This window comes from Neofelis nebulosa, chromosome 10 (assembly GCF_028018385.1).
Source record: "Neofelis nebulosa isolate mNeoNeb1 chromosome 10, mNeoNeb1.pri, whole genome shotgun sequence".
Classification (NCBI taxonomy): Eukaryota; Metazoa; Chordata; class Mammalia; order Carnivora; family Felidae; genus Neofelis; species Neofelis nebulosa.
Window position 1 is genome coordinate 89,047,989 of NC_080791.1, and position 16,282 is coordinate 89,064,270.

General features: G+C 46.2%; 1 protein-coding gene and 1 long non-coding RNA gene across 19 annotated transcripts in view; one reads left to right on the forward strand and one right to left on the reverse strand.

The window, feature by feature from the left end:
• The window catches only part of CD44 (CD44 molecule (Indian blood group)), a 90,880-nt gene that overhangs the window by 31,562 nt on the left and 43,036 nt on the right, over window positions 1-16,282 (forward strand). For all 18 annotated transcript variants that reach the window (XM_058688615.1, XM_058688616.1, XM_058688618.1 and 15 more), the window contains exons 2-4: window positions 4,402-4,567; window positions 9,019-9,152; window positions 16,149-16,217. In XM_058688615.1, coding sequence (XP_058544598.1) covers window positions 4,402-4,567; window positions 9,019-9,152; window positions 16,149-16,217 — 369 coding nt within the window. The remainder of the gene's footprint in view (window positions 1-4,401; window positions 4,568-9,018; window positions 9,153-16,148; window positions 16,218-16,282) is intronic.
• On the reverse strand, window positions 4,153-5,365 carry LOC131487702 (uncharacterized). Its single transcript, XR_009249898.1, has 2 exons — window positions 5,147-5,365; window positions 4,153-5,055 (listed from the first exon to the last, which is right to left on the reverse strand). It is a non-coding gene; the product is annotated as an uncharacterized LOC131487702 (long non-coding RNA).

Sequence of the window (16,282 nt, forward strand, 5' to 3'; positions counted from 1 at the left end):
CTGGGTGCTGGACTCCATGACCTCTCTGACCCTCCTATAGTAACGAGGGTTCTGACGGCCCGGGTGGCATTTCTCCCTCCAGAGAGACTCCTCCCTGAATCTGGAAGTGGCCTTGAACAGTAACCGTTGCCCGTTGGGTCTCCCAGAGGGAGGGACTTGGGACAGTTTACTTATTACATGACACAGGAAATTTATTGGAGACCAGAGGCCTCAACGGAAAACATTCTTGACTGGTTTTCAGTTGGAAACGTTTGAGAGATAAAATTGGCCACTCCAGTGTTAGCCTTTTGAGTCACAACAGATCCCTAATCACAGAAGTCTCTGTTTTTCGGGAGAGATGCGCACACATCTGGGAAGGCCTGCTTCTCCTGCAGGGGTAAATGTTTCTGGTGTGGGTTAAATGCCACTGCCGCCGATGCCAGAGCCCCATCGGGTGACCTGGGGTCCGTGGCTACTCACAGCTCAGCCTTGCTCTTAACTTCACTTAAACCTTGGAAATATTCTCAGCTATGCACTGGGAGTCATAGTTGGGAGGTCATAACAAGTTACCTAAATCAGGGTAGGGAGTAGTACCCTGTTGATTAAGTCCATAGGTGCGTGGTACCAGACTAGCTGGATTTGAATCCCAGCTCCATCTTCACTAGCTCTGTGAACCTGGCCATGTTTCCTCCCTTCTCTGTACCTCAGCTTCTGTATCTGGAAAGTGGGGATAATAATATCACCTACCTCGTAGGGTTGGGGGTTTTTTTGTTTGTTTTTTCAATCTTTTTTAACATTCATTTATTATTGAGAGACAGAGCGTGAGCAGGGGAGGGGCAGAGGGAGAGGGAGACAACAGAATCCGAAGCAGGCTCCAGGCTCCGAGCAAGCGGTCAGCACAGAGCCCGATGCGGGGCTCAAACCCACAAACCGCGAGATCGTGACCTGAGCCGAAGTCGGACGCTCGACCGACGGAGCCACCCAGGCGCCCCTTGTAGGGCTGTTTTAAGGACAAAATGAGTTCGTGCTTGTCAAGTGTTTAGAGGAGCGTCTGGCATATGTCTAAGTGCACAATGCATGTTTGCTACTGTCCTTGCTGTCGGTATTATCAGTATCCTTTGGAGTCATGATTTGGGTTTGCACAAGTGTTAAGGAAGCCTGTTGGAAAGTCTTCATCAATCATTAAAGGATACACAGCCCTGACAGCTTAGTCCCTTTAAGGCAAGAGGGACCCAGAGGGGAAGAACTATAAGCCCTCACGGGGATAGTTGGCTTGAAGTGAAGTTTCGGGCACCGTCTCTGCAATCCCTAGGTGGCTAAAATCCATCAGGATTAGCAGCTGGACCTTGTCTGTTAGATTAAGGTAAATGGAAGCCATGGAACTTCCAGTCTGCACAGAATTTCTTCTCTCGGCAGCCCTTTGCTGATCCCTGCTGTGTGGCAGGCCGGTGGACGCCTCCCAGTCGAGGACCACTGAAGGCTGAGTTTACCTGTTTCTTCCTGTCTTGGCTGGAAGGACAGACGCACAAAACCACCTGAACCCCCTGCTCTCCGCCGTGCGGACACACACAGCGCATGCGTGTGTTGTCTGGAAGGTCGGGTCGGCAGCCGCATGCGGAACTCAAGGCATTTTATTCAAAAGTCTCAGTTCCTTTTGCATTTGCATGTTCTGGATGCCAGGTGGCAAACTAGAATTAATTTTAATACAACAGAAACTGCCATTCAGCTCCAAACCACCGTCCTTGGTGGTTTATTTTTAACCCGGGAGTGACACGGGCCACCTGGCCAAGTGCTGCCAGGCAGTCGCCCCTCCTGCCGTCTGCTGAAGCCTCCCCCAGCAGCCTCACCTCCAAGGAGTTGGTTGGGAGGCTGTGTTTTACTTTTGTAGGCTGCCGGAAGGGCTGTCACCCCAGCTTCCCCGGTGCGAACGTTGGCTGACAAAGGCCAAAGCTGAAAATGTCAGTGAGAACAAACAATATTTCAAAAGGGCCTTGTGCATTTCCCTCCTCTGTCTTGCCTCATCAGCCAAGTGTTGTGTGAGTGGCTCCAGAAGGACACCAGTCGACCCAGGAAGGAATTAATCACGCAAAAACACATTTCTCCAGTCCACTTAGTTCTGATGCTATTAAGCAGCACCTACGTGCTAATGATACAGAGAGAGAGAGAGAGAGAGAGAGAGAGAGAGAGAGAGAGAAGCAATTGATACCAGCGGATGTCTTTTCAAAGCTCCATTTCTTGTTTCTTCTTTTAGTATTTTCGGGCTCAGGAAAGCTCATACAGAAATGTTATGGTTCCAGACACTGTTCGCCGGTGGTTAGCACCTGCTTCCTGCTCAGAAAGGAGAAAGCGCTTCCTGTCCATCCAGCTCAGTAACACTGATCCTATCTTAGTCCTGGGTCTGTGGAATATAATGTAACATCGAACCCCAAAGGTGCTGGGGGCGCGGGGGGACTCTGTAGGAACAGGCCTCCCCCACCCCCCCCCCCCCACACACACACCCTGACCCCGGGCTCCTGGCTCAGAACTGTAGACCAAAACAACTGAGATTCAGGAAGTCAACTACAGACTCCAGACAGAAATGCCTGCTTCCTGGGGCCACTTATGTCTCTGAGCCTCAACTTTCTCATGAATGAACATGCAGAATCTTCTGACCACCTCTGGAGCAGACCAAGTGAGCGATGGCGTCTGAGTTAAAGTCAGTGTTGTCTGAAGCCACACCTGGCCCCTGACTAACGATGTGGTGCCTGGCCTGGCACGCGGGCCACCATGCAGTAGGCCCAGAGGAAGGTAAGCTTCCTCAGGAAAGGACAGCCCTTGAGGCTCAAGGAAGTACGCTTCACCAGGACAGCTACAATGACTTAACCTTTCCGCATTGGAGGTTACTGAAGTGCAGACCGGGGATAATAACAGTCCTAGAAAAATAATGAGTTTTCTCCTAAGGGGCTAGAAGCCTTCTGAGATAGTTACACAGGATCGGGTAGAATCAGATAATTTTTCAACTCCTTCTTGAGATTTTAGGTTCACGTCTGCAAAATACACAGAAGCTCTTGGGTTAAATAATTCTTTAAGCAGCTGGTAGCCATTGGGCCTCTATTCTGAATGCCACTGACTCTTGGGAGCCAGCAACCGATCTTGGTTCTGTCAACATGTTGAAAGTGTGTTTCTTAGGAAATTTTAATGAGTCATTTATTCATTCAGTAAATATTGGTTGAACATCTACTCTCTGGCACACCGTTGTGAGAATTAGAGAAACACTGTAAACAGGGAAAAGGCCTTGCTTTTTTTGGAGCCTCCATCACAGGAAGGGTGGATGGATAATAATTAAATGCAAAAATAAGTAAACAAGTTGCTGTGGAGGCACAAAAGCAGGGTGAGTGAGGGAGACACCGTGGGTTGGATGACAGTGTTGAGGGAAGTGAGGGGGTGACGTGAAGCCAAACCAAAAATGCCATGATCTAAGGACAGAACATTCCAGACAGAGGGGGTGGCAGACAAAAGTATTCTAAGGTGGCAAAGGGCTCAGTTCCAAAGGAACTGAAGGCAAAGCCTTATGGCTGGAGCAGAGTGAGCTACAAAAGGTTAGAGAGGGAGACAGGAGCCAGCTCGTGTAGGTCTTATCAGCCATGATAAGGACATTTATTCTGGGTCCGACCAGAAGCCATCGAGGTTGTTAAGTTATGGGAACAATAAATACCACATGATTGGGGGGAAATGCTCATAGTATGAGATTAAGTGGAAAAAAAGACCATCAAATCAAAAACTGTATATTTAGTACCATTTTTACTATGTAAGTACATAAGTAGACACACCCGCATGAGTGCACACACACACACACACACACACACACTCAGAAAACTGAAAGAAGATACAGCAAAATATTTAAAGTGTTGGCGATAGTTGGTGGCCTTGCTTTTCCTTCATTACTTCCCTGAATTTTGTCGGTTTTCTACAAGTTGTATGACCTTCATAATCAGAAATAAATCCTGTGCTTTTTAAAAACTTGGTTGTAAAGCAATTGATGGAGAGAAAGTAGAGTGACCCTGCTTTACTGTGTCTGATCTCAGCGTTGAGCTGAACGTGTGGGGCTTTGGAAGGCCATGTGAATGTGGGAGACTCTGGCCAGTAGAGGTTTTTTAAGTGAGTCTTTTTTTAAAGTTTATTTATTTTGAGAGAGAGAGAGAGAGAGAGAGAGAGAGAACCCCAAGCAGGCTCCACACCTTCAGCGCAGAGCCCGACGTGGGGTTCAAAGCCACAAGCCATGAGATCGTGACCTGAGCCAAAACCAAGAGTCGGATGCTTAACCGACTGAGCCACCCAGGCGCCCCTTAAATGAGTCTTTTTAATGAATCTACCCTAAAACAAACTTCTTACCCTTCGCAGTAATGTATGCAGAAGTATCTAACATTTCTGTTTCATCCACAGATTTGAATATAACCTGCCGATACGCGGGTGTGTTCCACGTGGAGAAAAACGGTCGCTACAGCATCTCGAAGACGGAGGCTGCTGACCTCTGCAAGGCTTTCAACAGCACCCTGCCCACCATTGCCGAGATGGAGGCAGCCCTGAGCATCGGGTTTGAGACCTGCAGGTGAGAGGCGAGAGGGGGCGGGGCTTAGAACCCAGAGGCTCCTCCCTGACGGCTGATGGATGGTTGTCTGAAGGTCAGCCCCACCCATTAATTTGGGCAACTCAACCTGGAACCTGTAGGACAACTGGAATTGAAAGCCGGCTAAAGACACCTTTGTGAATCATAGTGGGGTTGCCCGGAGGAGGCCATTAAAGGTCAAGGGTTGGAATCCTCTTGCCTAAAGTGCTTCCACAGCGCTCTCCCGGCTTTGAAGAAGCGTGCAATATCATTGTCGGAACCACAAGAAAACGCAAACCAAATAACAGTGTTTAAAATAAATACGTGCCTGGTGGAGTCTTGGCTCTGCAGACGTGGCTCAAAGCAGAGTTTCCAAACAACTCCGTCTCTCTGTCTCTCTCTCTCTCTTTTTCTCTCTCTCTCTTTTTCTCTCTCTGTGTCTCTCCGTCTCCCCTTTGTTTGTTCCTCTTCTGTGTTGCTCTGGTTTGAGACTGTAAACGAAAGAGCATGACGATTATTAAGATAGATTATTACACGTGATTGGGAAGTGTTCAGAGGGACCCAGAAGGCCTCCGGAGAGACCTTGTGCGGGACATCACCACACTCCATGGACCCTTCTGCTGCAGGACGGTCACAGCAGGCAGTGGCCTTCTGCTTCTGAGTTTCCAATGGCCCTGTGGCGAGTGGTACACATTGAAAGCTAGCAGCGGTGACAACCACGGTGAAGTGGTTTGGTCTGGTTTGTTTTCACTAGAAGAGTTCTGGGTAATCCGAACAACCGCTCTGAAGTCTCCACCCAGCCGGCAGCTTCCCCCTGTTTTTGCAATGTATGTCATTAGGTAACACGCTTCCTCTTTCTCATTATACACACACGTACAAACACAGGCTGCTTTTTAAAAGTCAAGCTGCAGGAGCGCCTGGGTGGCTCGGTCGGTTAAGCGTCCGACTTCGGCTCAGGTCATGATCTCACGGTCCGTGAGTTTGAGCCCCGTGTCGGGCTCTGTGCTGACAGCTCAGAGCCTGGAGCCTGTTTCAGATTCTGTGCCTCCCTCTCTCTCTGTCCCTCCCCTGTTCATGCTCTCTCTCTGTCTCAAAAATAAATAAATGTTTAAAAAAAATTAAAACTAAATAAATAAATAAAAGTCAAGCTGCAGACATCTTTATCCAAGCCATGAGATGTGAGTTAAGTACGCCTGTCCGCATCCTTGGCTACAGAGTAACGCCCACATTAGGAGTGGGAGCCCAGACTCTCCTGTTGAAAAGGAAAAGGAAAGTCTTGACTCCAAAACTGCACCGATAAGGTAGCCACTCACCACGTGTGGCGGGCTCACTGCAATTCAGTAAAATTGAACCCTGGTGCTTCGGCGGCTCTGTCGACATTCAAGTGCTCAGCTAGGACGGATGACTGGCACCTGCTCTATTGGGCAACACAGATGATAGAACATTTCCATTATCGCAGACAGTGCTACGGAGCAGTACTGCTCTGACAGAAAGGGCAGATGTGCACAGACATCTGCGTGTGCTCTGAGCGAGGTCTGGGAGAATGGGAAAGCGGAGGAAGGAAGAAGCTTTGCTGACTCCCATACCCCAGCTGTAGGCTGCAATGAAGGAAGGCCAATTAGCAGATCCATTTATTCTGTTCCCCCAGGCTAATTGTTTAAATACAGCCCTGGCTAGGCCAGTAGCCTAAAAAAGTAGACTTACGAAGCTGAATTTTGATTGTGAAATACAGGCAAGACATACTTAGGAAACACAGAACTATTCCCATCTGCTGAAAAGAGGGAGGTTCTTCCCACTCCCACTGGCGAACTGTTGCGCACTTAGGGGTTGGGCGCCCTGCTCCCCACTCGCCCACGTCCCCTCAATGCTCAGACTGCACCCTGGGTCGATCCTATTACTCCAGTGTCTGGATGAAGCCACTGAGGCTGGGAGAAGTGCCGAGGCTCAAGAAGTGGCCCCAGGGCCACATTGTGGGTGTGGGGAGGAGTCCAGATCCCTGTCCTGCTTCTTCGCCTGAGCGAAGGGCCACAATTCAATGACCCTCCCCAAGGGCGGACTGCAAGGGGGACGGAAGCAAGGTGCATGGATTTGCTGAGCATTTCTTTCCTCCCTGTGAACAGCAACCTGCTGGGGCAGTATACACACATTTAAATTTTAACATCCCAGCTCATGTATGGTGGGATGCATAAAAGTGGCAGTTGGCATGATGTGGCAACAACTCAGGAATAACTTACAAAGGGAATGCAGATTCTAGAATATCAGTATTACACAGATCTCCTGAATGTGATGGGGTGGGGTGGGGAGTAGGCTCACCAAGGATATTGTTAATTTAAAACAGAAAGAAAGAAAGAAAGAAAGAAAGAAAGAAAGAAAGAAAGAAAGAAAGAAAGAAAGAAAGAAAGAAAGAAAGAAAGAAAGAAAGAAAGAAAGAAAGAAAGAAAGAAAGAAAGGAGGAAGGAAAGAGAGAGGAAAGAAAGAAAGAAAGAAAGAAAGAAAGAAAGAGGAAGGAAAGAGAGGAAAGAAAGAAAGAAAGAAAGAAAGAAAGAAAGGGAGGAAGGAAAGAGGAAAGAAAGAAAGAAAGAGAAAGAAAGAAAGAAAGAAAGAAAGAGGAAGGAAAGAGAGGAAAGAAAGAAAGAAAGAAAGGGAGGAAGGAAAGAGGAAAGAAAGAAAGAAAGAAAGAAAGAAAGAAAGAAAGAAAGAAAGAAAGAAAGAAAGAAAAAGAAAGAAAGAAAGAAAGAAAGAAACAAACAAACAAACAGGGATGCCTGGGTGGCTCAATCAGTGAAGCATCCGACCTCGGCTCAGGTCATGATCTCACAGTTGGTGAGTTCGAGCCCCGAATGGGGCTCTGCACTGTCAGAACAGAACCTGCTTGGGATCCTCTGTCTCTCTCTCTGCCCCTCCCTTGTGAGCGCTCTCTCTCTCTCTCTCTCTCTCTCAAAAATAAATAAACACCCCCCAAAAATTTTTAATTAAAAATAAAAAAGAAAGAAAAAGAAAAACCAAAGGGGCCTAAGAAACCTATCCTTCCACCCAGAGCAGGTATTAAATGTTGCAAAACACATTTCCATAATTTCGCTCCGGTAGCTATGAATCAGATATCTGCCACAGGACAGGTGGCAAGTCTCATAGGCTCCCATAAAACCTTAGCAGCCGCTCTCTTCTGTGTGCCCCGCCCTGATTAGTAGCCTTTCCCAGATATATGGAAACTTGTTAACATTTAATTGCTCTCCCTCTGCCCACCAAGCTCAGGAGTCTTTGGAGAAACCAGTCTGTCCTTTCAGATGGGGAATTAGTCATGCGCTACAGTTGCAACATAGACGTAATGAGCTCTATGTGCTTAGACATTTTCAAATTCATGGCCATTTCCGTGGGTCTTGCAGGGCTATGCGCTATGTGCTGTTGCCTCTGGCAGGAAAGATTAAAAGGATCTACGCTGCGCATTTTAGCCAGCATTGCAGTTTCAGAAACTTGCTGGATTTAACTTCGCCCTCTTTGTCCTACCCCCCCCCCCCCACCCCCACCACCACCCTCTTCTCAGCCCACATCTCATTTTGAGGCATTTTCCCTTCCGGACAGATTGTGTAGTGAGTATTCAGCTTCTGCGATGCGGATCCAAGAGGTCCGGGTGCTGTCTGTTGTATCCAAAGGGGCCTCTAGCTCTGACCTGCTCCCCTGCTCCTGGAAACATCCTGGTAGGAGCAGAGGGGCCTTATGCACTTCTCTGACTGTGCTGCCTCTGGAAAATTCCCGAGCTAAATGAGGCACCGCTATCTACTTACTTAATCACTATTACTCCCATTTTAATGACAGTCAATTTACTTCCACTGGCAATGAAATTATGCCTGGGATGCTCGTGAGGCAAAATGTACTGTGTTCCTAGCATATAAACAGGGCTTTGTGTTTGCAGTAATGGAGTCTGGAGCAAGGGAATCACAGGATAAGGTGAGGCGGGGAAGGAAGGGGTGGGGGTGGGGGAAATAGGCAGTTTTGACATTCTCGGGCTGATGCGAAGAGCCACCTCGTCCCATCCTTTGGGGGCTGGTGATTTGATGTGTTTCCTGGAAAATGGGAAGGTGATGGAGAGCCAGAGTGGAACTCACATCAGAAAGTGGTCGTTCTTCCCTCTTCCGCGACTCAGGCTTCCCTCCGCCTGTTCGAACGGACTTGCTGCTGCTGCCCACAGATTTTATCTGAAAACAGGTTTTTCCTTCCTGTCTCTTTCTTTTTTAAAGCTCTGTATAGAGCTCTAAATAAAATCAGCGGTGTCGATCCCCTCCATTCTCCCTCTGCTGTTGTTTTTGGATTTCGTACAACGCAGTTGTTGAAACGTCTGCCGTCCCCAGGGGTGAATTGAACGAGGCGGTGCAGCGTGTGAGATGTCACGTGATGGTGTGTTCTGAAACCCCCATCGCCGCCTTGCAGGTGGATGACCTCTTGCTTGTCTCTTGCAGGTACGGGTTCATAGAAGGTCACGTGGTGATCCCCCGTATTCACCCCAACTCCATCTGTGCCGCGAACAACACCGGGGTGTACATCCTCACATCCAACACCTCCCAGTATGACACGTACTGCTTTAATGCTTCAGGTTGGTTCCGGGTGGATCATGTCTGCGCTTGGGGTTGCTTTGGGCATGTGGGCCTTCGGCAGTGTAGCTGACAGTAATTCAGTCTTGGCTGAAGTGGGGGGGGGGGGGGTTCATGTGGCTTCCCCTCACATAACAGATGCTCACTGAGTATCTCCACAGCAGAGACAAGATGCCTATCTCCAGGGTGCTGACTTTCTAGGCAGGGAGGCCAACAGGAAACAGAGAGATAGTAAATACCTTAAGTGATGGGAGAGAGTGGCGAGTGCTCTAAAAAGGAAAGCAGAGCAGGAAGCTTCAGAGTGCTAGGGGAGCTTTGGTCTGAGAAGGTGGCCAGGGAAGGTGTCTGTGAGGAGGTGCATTTGGGGGAGCCCCAGCTGGAGTCAGGAAGGAAAGCCAGGGGCAGGAGGGACAGCCAGTGCAAAGGCAGGTGTCGGGGAGCATGGTGGCTTATTCTGAGGATGCCAAGGTGGCCAGGGTGGATAAAGCCCCACTAGCAGAAGCAAGAATGCCAAGGAATGAAGTCAGAGGGGTAGACAGGGGCCAGATCACAGAGGGCCCTGTAGGCCATGATAGAGAATGTGGATTTTAGTAGGTTCACGTGATGGAAAGTCATTGCGCGGTTTTGAATAAAGAAGTGACATGAATCTAATGAGAGCGTTGGTGTATGAGCCAAATGGCTTAGCTCAGAGGTATTTATTATATGTTGGGGCTGTAGAGAAAGCTGGGAGGATATACTGTAAGCCTTTGACCTTCTTGAGTTTCCTTTCCCAACAATTGAGAGCCTGACAACTGGAGAATAAGAGTGCCAAGCTACGACGTGCACGCTGGGCTGCTGGCCAGGCCCCTCTCCCTGTCTAAGGGACCTCCTTCCAACCACTGGCCTAGAAACATGCTCATAAGTCTAATTCAGGCTCCAGCAAAATTCAAGAATTCCATGCATCATGAATCTTCAGCATCTTTTGAGAAGGGTCAAAAACGTAAATGTCAAATTTTGAATGCCGACAATCAAACATTGATCGATTACTTACTTCTCAGACTGGGCCTTCTGTCCCTTAGGAAGGTTTTAGATTGTGTGAAAGGAAGATGGAACCACAAGACAAACCCGATAAACACGTCTTCCTGGCATATCGGTTCTCCTTAAAGATGGGAAGGAGGGCTTAGTTAACTTAGCTGGACAGTGATTAAAGACAGAATCTGTCGGAGACAAATACAGATTATTATACGATGACTGAAGATGTTGTTTGCATGAGACAAACACAGATGTCATATATGGTAGTAGAATATCAAATCTGCATGGATTTTTAAGTGCAAGTGGAAACATCAAAATAATTGTGAGATTACGTCAGTAGCTTTCACTCTCCGGCCACCCACTGTGGCATGACCAGTCGGGATCCGAGTGGGAAGTCGACGGAGAAGTCTAGACTTTAGGAGAAAGAGAAAGTTTCAGGGTTGAATAGTTGAAATGGAGTGTGTGAAGCCAGTAAAATTATGTCAAATGCATGCAGGTCCCTAAGCCTGTGGGAGGGACACTCAAAACACAGAGGAGAAGACCGCAGAGTGTTTGCTCTGCCCTGGTATATGAGCGAAGGGTGCAAATGAAGTTCAACCAAAAAGAGGAGAGTCCAAATGAGGCTAAACAGTACATGGTCCATACCCCATTCCCACACTCAAGCCCACACCGTCCGTCTGATGACACGTTGGTGAGAAAACCCACGTGCAAATAAAGGAGAAATAGACACAAAGCCACATGTGGCCTAGCTAGCTTATTTTATTGCCAGAGGTCAGAGGAGGGCTTTGGGAAGACGTTGTGTTTTAGACGAAGGGGTTGGTCACATGGGACAGGGCTGGCATGGGACTATGCAGTCCAGAGTCTCTGGGTCCTGCCTGTTTCTTCTCCCACCGAATCTTGTCAAGTGAGTGTATGCCATAGATTATGTTGTTGTGTATCCACATTGTCTCACCTGTTTGACGAGTTAGTATCGCTTGCTGGAAAGAACCTGAACTCAAAAAGCTAGAAGCTTGCACTGTTTTATTGCCTGGAATTGCAGCCATCTAGACAAGTTACTACGGAGACTTCTCTCCCTGCCCTTATTTTTGCCTGTAAGAATGGGCCTATCCTCAGAGAAGGGAGCGAACAGTACCAATCAACTTTCCTCTTCTTTGCGGGGGAGGCGGTAGTCCAGCTGAAAAGTTGGAGAAGTTCAGGGAGTGTGTGCATACGAAAATGGTTGTGGCAAAGTAGTCAAGGTTAAGGGGAAGATTTCCTCTTCTCTTATCCAAATTTACTTAATGTAGATAGGCTGCTTTTATACATTTTTCTTTAAGTTTTTGGTTGTTGTTTTGTTTTTAAATGTTTATTTATTTTGAGAGAGAGAGAGAGAGAGAGGGCACGAGTTGGGGAGGGGCAGAGAGAGAGGGAGACAGACAATCTCAAGCAAGCTCCAAGCTGTCAGCACAGAGCCCAGTGTGGGGCTCGATCCCACAAACCTCGAGATCATGACCTGAGCTGAAATCAAGAGTGGGACACTTCACCGAATGAGCTACCCAGGTGGCCCAGTTTTCCTTTAAATTTTAAAAACAGTATTTATCGATCAACTATATGTACCCAGTACTCTGCTGGGCAAGTCGAGTGAAAAAGAAACAGTGGCCATATTTCTTGTCTTGGGAGGTTATTTCGTTGAAGCGATGAAACAACAACAACAAAAAAAAAATCTGGAGAAGATTGTATATCTCAGGAGAAAGTCTAAATGTCTTGGTTTAGAGTCAGATGAAAGAGGTGCTAAGGGGACTATGGGTCTTGATAACCTTCTGTTCTATGCAGGGATCTCATTGGAAAGGTCCTTGAATCCAGCTTAGCTGGAGAGTTGCCAGCAGCTAGTCAAGACCCAGTGATGTGATCCCCGACAAGACCCTTTTGGTCTACAGGGACCAAATCCAGCTCAATCTTAGCAGATCGCTTCCGTGTGCTTACAGTTTCGGCAGTAGTTTTGTAAAAGATGGCCTGTGGGTTACAAATGAAAATAAGGCAGACCCTGGGAAGGCTCCATGATTTTTATTTTTATTGCCTTCTCTCTCAGGAAGGCCCAGCACAAGCATGGTGACTTTTGTGTTAACAGCCCAGAGAACTGACTTGAGTTGGTCCATGCTTTAAGTTTGCCTCCAGTAAAACACCCCATTCTTTTTTGAAGGAGGGATTTAGGAGAAGAGTCTACATTCCTCTGTCTCTTCGCTCTTTCATCCATTCGACAAGTACTTATTGGATATCTAGAGTATATCAGGCATTGAGGAAGATGTCTTTCTACCTGGCACTGAGTCATTGGCCGGATGGAATGATTAACATTTCTCTTGGCTGTTTTGCTGCAGTGGAGGCAAAGTTTAGAGAGGCAGCCCACCAGCAAGCCCACCCCAGAGTCTTTCTAACGACCCCTTGGGTTCAGGAAAGGCTCACCAGGCCTGATTCTCCCAGCAGTGCAGTGCTCATTAAACAGAATAAAAAACTGTCAGTGACGCTCTGGTGTCTGACAGGGGAGCGTGAAGGTATTAATTGCACATTTGGGTCACCATTCATCCTAGTGTGCTCGGCAGATTTGATATTCTTTATAAAAGTTAAGGTGAACTGGAGCATGAAGAGGCTCCGTTTGAACAAATGCTCTAATGATTTACCAAACTGTCTTGGTGTTTTTTTACATTGTGCCCCGGTCTATTACAACCCAACTCCTAGAAGTTCCTTCCCAGGGCAGTGCTGTTGTGTTTGAATTTGAGGAACGTCGTTCCATCCCTGTCATTAAGAGGTCATAATCCAAGGCTGTTGTCCGGATTTGTGCAAGTGACAGTACCAGAAGCATCCGTGGGGCACCTGGGTGGCTCCATCAGTGGACTGCCTGACTCTTGCTTTCGGCTCTGGTCATGATCCCAGAGTCATGGGATCGAGCCTCGTATCAGGCTCCATGCTGAGCATGGAGCCTGTTTAAGCTTCTCTCTCTCTCTCTCTCTCTCTCTCTCTCTCTCTCTCTCTCTCTCTGTCTCTCTTTCTGCCCCCTCCCCCACTTGAGTGCTACCTCCCTCCCTCCCTCCCTCCCTCCTGGCTTCCGTCCCTCCCTCCCTCTCTCTCTCTCTCTCTCTAATAAAATAAATAAATAAATTTTTGAAAATTAAAAAAAAGAACATCTCACAGGTCAGGCCAGTTTCTGGTGGCATTACCACAACAGACAGGGTAGATACTCTTCAAGATCTCCCAGGTTGGCTATCTGTCCTGATTTTCAGATGAGGAAATCCTTGGGAAGATTATTTGAAAGCTGTAAAAATCTAAAGAAGTATTGTTATTGTCCCCCATGACCTTGTGAATTCCTCAAAAGCAGAGACAGGAACGTGTTCATCTTTTTGCTCTTTTTAAAAAACCCATCATATGAGTAATGTTTAAAATGAATAAACGAACTGATATTTCTAAAACTTTTTTAAAAATATTTCTTACGGCGTTGCCATTCAGGGTTTATCTAAACATTTCTTGACCTGTTTATAATGGCAGTCCATTTGGAGGGTTAACATCTTAGGTGTGTTTCCTGGAAGAATGGGCCTGTGAGAAATTACCTTGGTATTTCCTCTTTCGTTCATTCAACAAATATTTATTAAGTGCCTTTCTGACCGATCACACATAAATGTTCTGCCCAAGATAGCTAAGGTCACTACTCATCGTGTAGAACTTACATATTTCTATGGAGCAGGGGTTAGGAGTTGGGAGATGTGCCCTGAACAACCATCAGGTAAAATGAACAAGATAATCTGCGAGAGAAGAATCCAGAAGAGCTGCAAGCAAATGTGTGATGGTGGTGTATGTAGGGGTTTGGTAAAGGGCTGGCTGACATTGGACAGTGAGGAACAGCCTTACTGAGGAGGTGACTTTCTCTGAGACTCTCTCCTGAGAAATCTTTTACTTAGCCTTTACAAGAATGGCTTTTCCTAAAACCTGTTTTTTTTTTTTTCCAGTTGAACATACAAAGGCATCCCCTTTACCTGTAGGAAAAGATGCTTCTGGGGGTTGGGAAGCAACCAAACCTTGTTCTGGTCAACTTATGTTTCTGTCCAATGTTATGAGTACCCATTAATTTATGGCAGAACACTTAAAATATTTATAACAGCCTTCCTAGTGATAGCAGTCTTCCTACCTCCATCCATCCATCCATCCATCCATCCATCCATCCATCCATTCATCCATCCATCCACCCGTCCCTTTCTTTGTCTTTTCTAAGAAGCAACTCTAGGGAGAAACCAACCTAACAAATAAGCTGCCATTTTGGGCACAGGTGCATGCGTGCACACACACACACACACACACACACACACACACACATATACACAGTATAAAAGCTATAATTCACAAATGGATCCAAACTTCCTACAATAGCACAGCCAGTTCAAAGTTCTCTGAGTTTTTAGAGCTCAATACAAAGTCTAGTTACCAAATAGAGCATTTGGGCATAAATGGAACAGCTGGTTAAGGCATTCTTCGATCTTGTTTTTTTAGGGCTTGGGTATGCAGGGTGGAATCTTCAGTGGGCTTTACACAGTGTTCTCAAAGAGCTACTTAGTAATGTCTCTAGGTGGTTAGGAGTATCCAAGGTACAGTCAGAAATCTTTATTCCTGAAGAAGAGGGGAAAGTAGAAGATAAGATGGAGGACAAAGGAAAAGAAGCCAGGGTGCCCGGGTGGGATATGGCAGCACAGTGGTCTCAGGAAATAGTCTGGGCACCTAGACCAATGGTGGACAACCTAGCTCATTAGCTATATGTTGAGAAGAAGTCTAGACAGAGTAGGCACTTAAGGATCCAGCTAAGTTAATCAACACATCTGTGCATCAAGAAGCCACTAAAGATTTGTTTGTTTTGGAATATTTTTTTTTTGTTTTAAAACTTTTTTTTAACTTATTTTTTATTTTTTTAAATTTACATCCAAATTAGTTAGCATATAGTGCAACAATGATTTCAGGAGTAGATTCTATCAAGTAAATTCTTGGTGCTTATTTTAATGTATGTATCCTCATGCTGGTCACGTTGATAAACATTTGATTATATTGGTCTGTCCTGTGTTTCCATCATTTCTATAGAGTATTGGGATCGCATATGATTTTTTCATTATAGTTCACACTTCTTTATTAAAAAATGGTTTTACACTGTTCCCATATTACTTTTATTTATTTATATGTTTATTTATTTTGAGAGAAAGTGCATGTGCGGGAGGGGCAGAGAGGGAGGGAGAGAGAGGATCCTAAGCAGGCTTCGTGCATCAGTGCAGAGCCCGACACGGGACTCCATCCCACAAACTGTGAGATCATGACCTGAGTTGAGATCAATGCTTAACCAACTGAGCCACCCCAGCAACCCTCCCCCCGACATTACTTCTATAATAACACACTTAAGAAGTAATTTCTAATCGATGCCTCATTCCAGAAGGACATGTCTATCTTATCTACCATAATATCCCCAGCCTTCCGCAACACTTGATGGAGAACATACATATGTGTTTGTTTAATGAATGAATCTGTTAGGGTGGAAAGAGGAATGAGTAAGCTTCCCAAAATGTATGAAGGTAAATAAAAATGGAAAATGCATCACAAAGGTCAGAGAAGTTCCTAGGAAACTTAATCAAGTTTCAGAAAAAGAAAATTATTTAGTTCACTTATATGAGAAATCTAAAAACCAAACGAACACACAAACAGAAACGGACTCGTAAATACAGAAAACAAATTGATGGTTGCCAGAGGGGAGAAGGGTGGGGGATGGGTGAAACAGGTGAAGGGGAATTAAGAGGTACAAACTTCCAGTTCTAAAATAAGTAAGTCATGGTGATGAAAAGTATGGTATAGGGTATGGTACATTTCAATAATAAAAAAAAGAAAACTATTTCAGAAAATGTTTAATAAAACCCCATACTAACCAACAGAAATCAGTTCTGCTCATAGTTTTTACTGTTCTCATGCCTTTTTTCTTTGCTACCCCACAGCTCCACCTGGAGAAGATTGTACATCGGTCACACACCTGCCCAATGCCTTTGAAGGACCAATTACCATAAGTATGTATCTCTTCGAACCTTCATTGAGTTTCTCCATTCTTGGGAAAGGGATCAGATGCATTTTC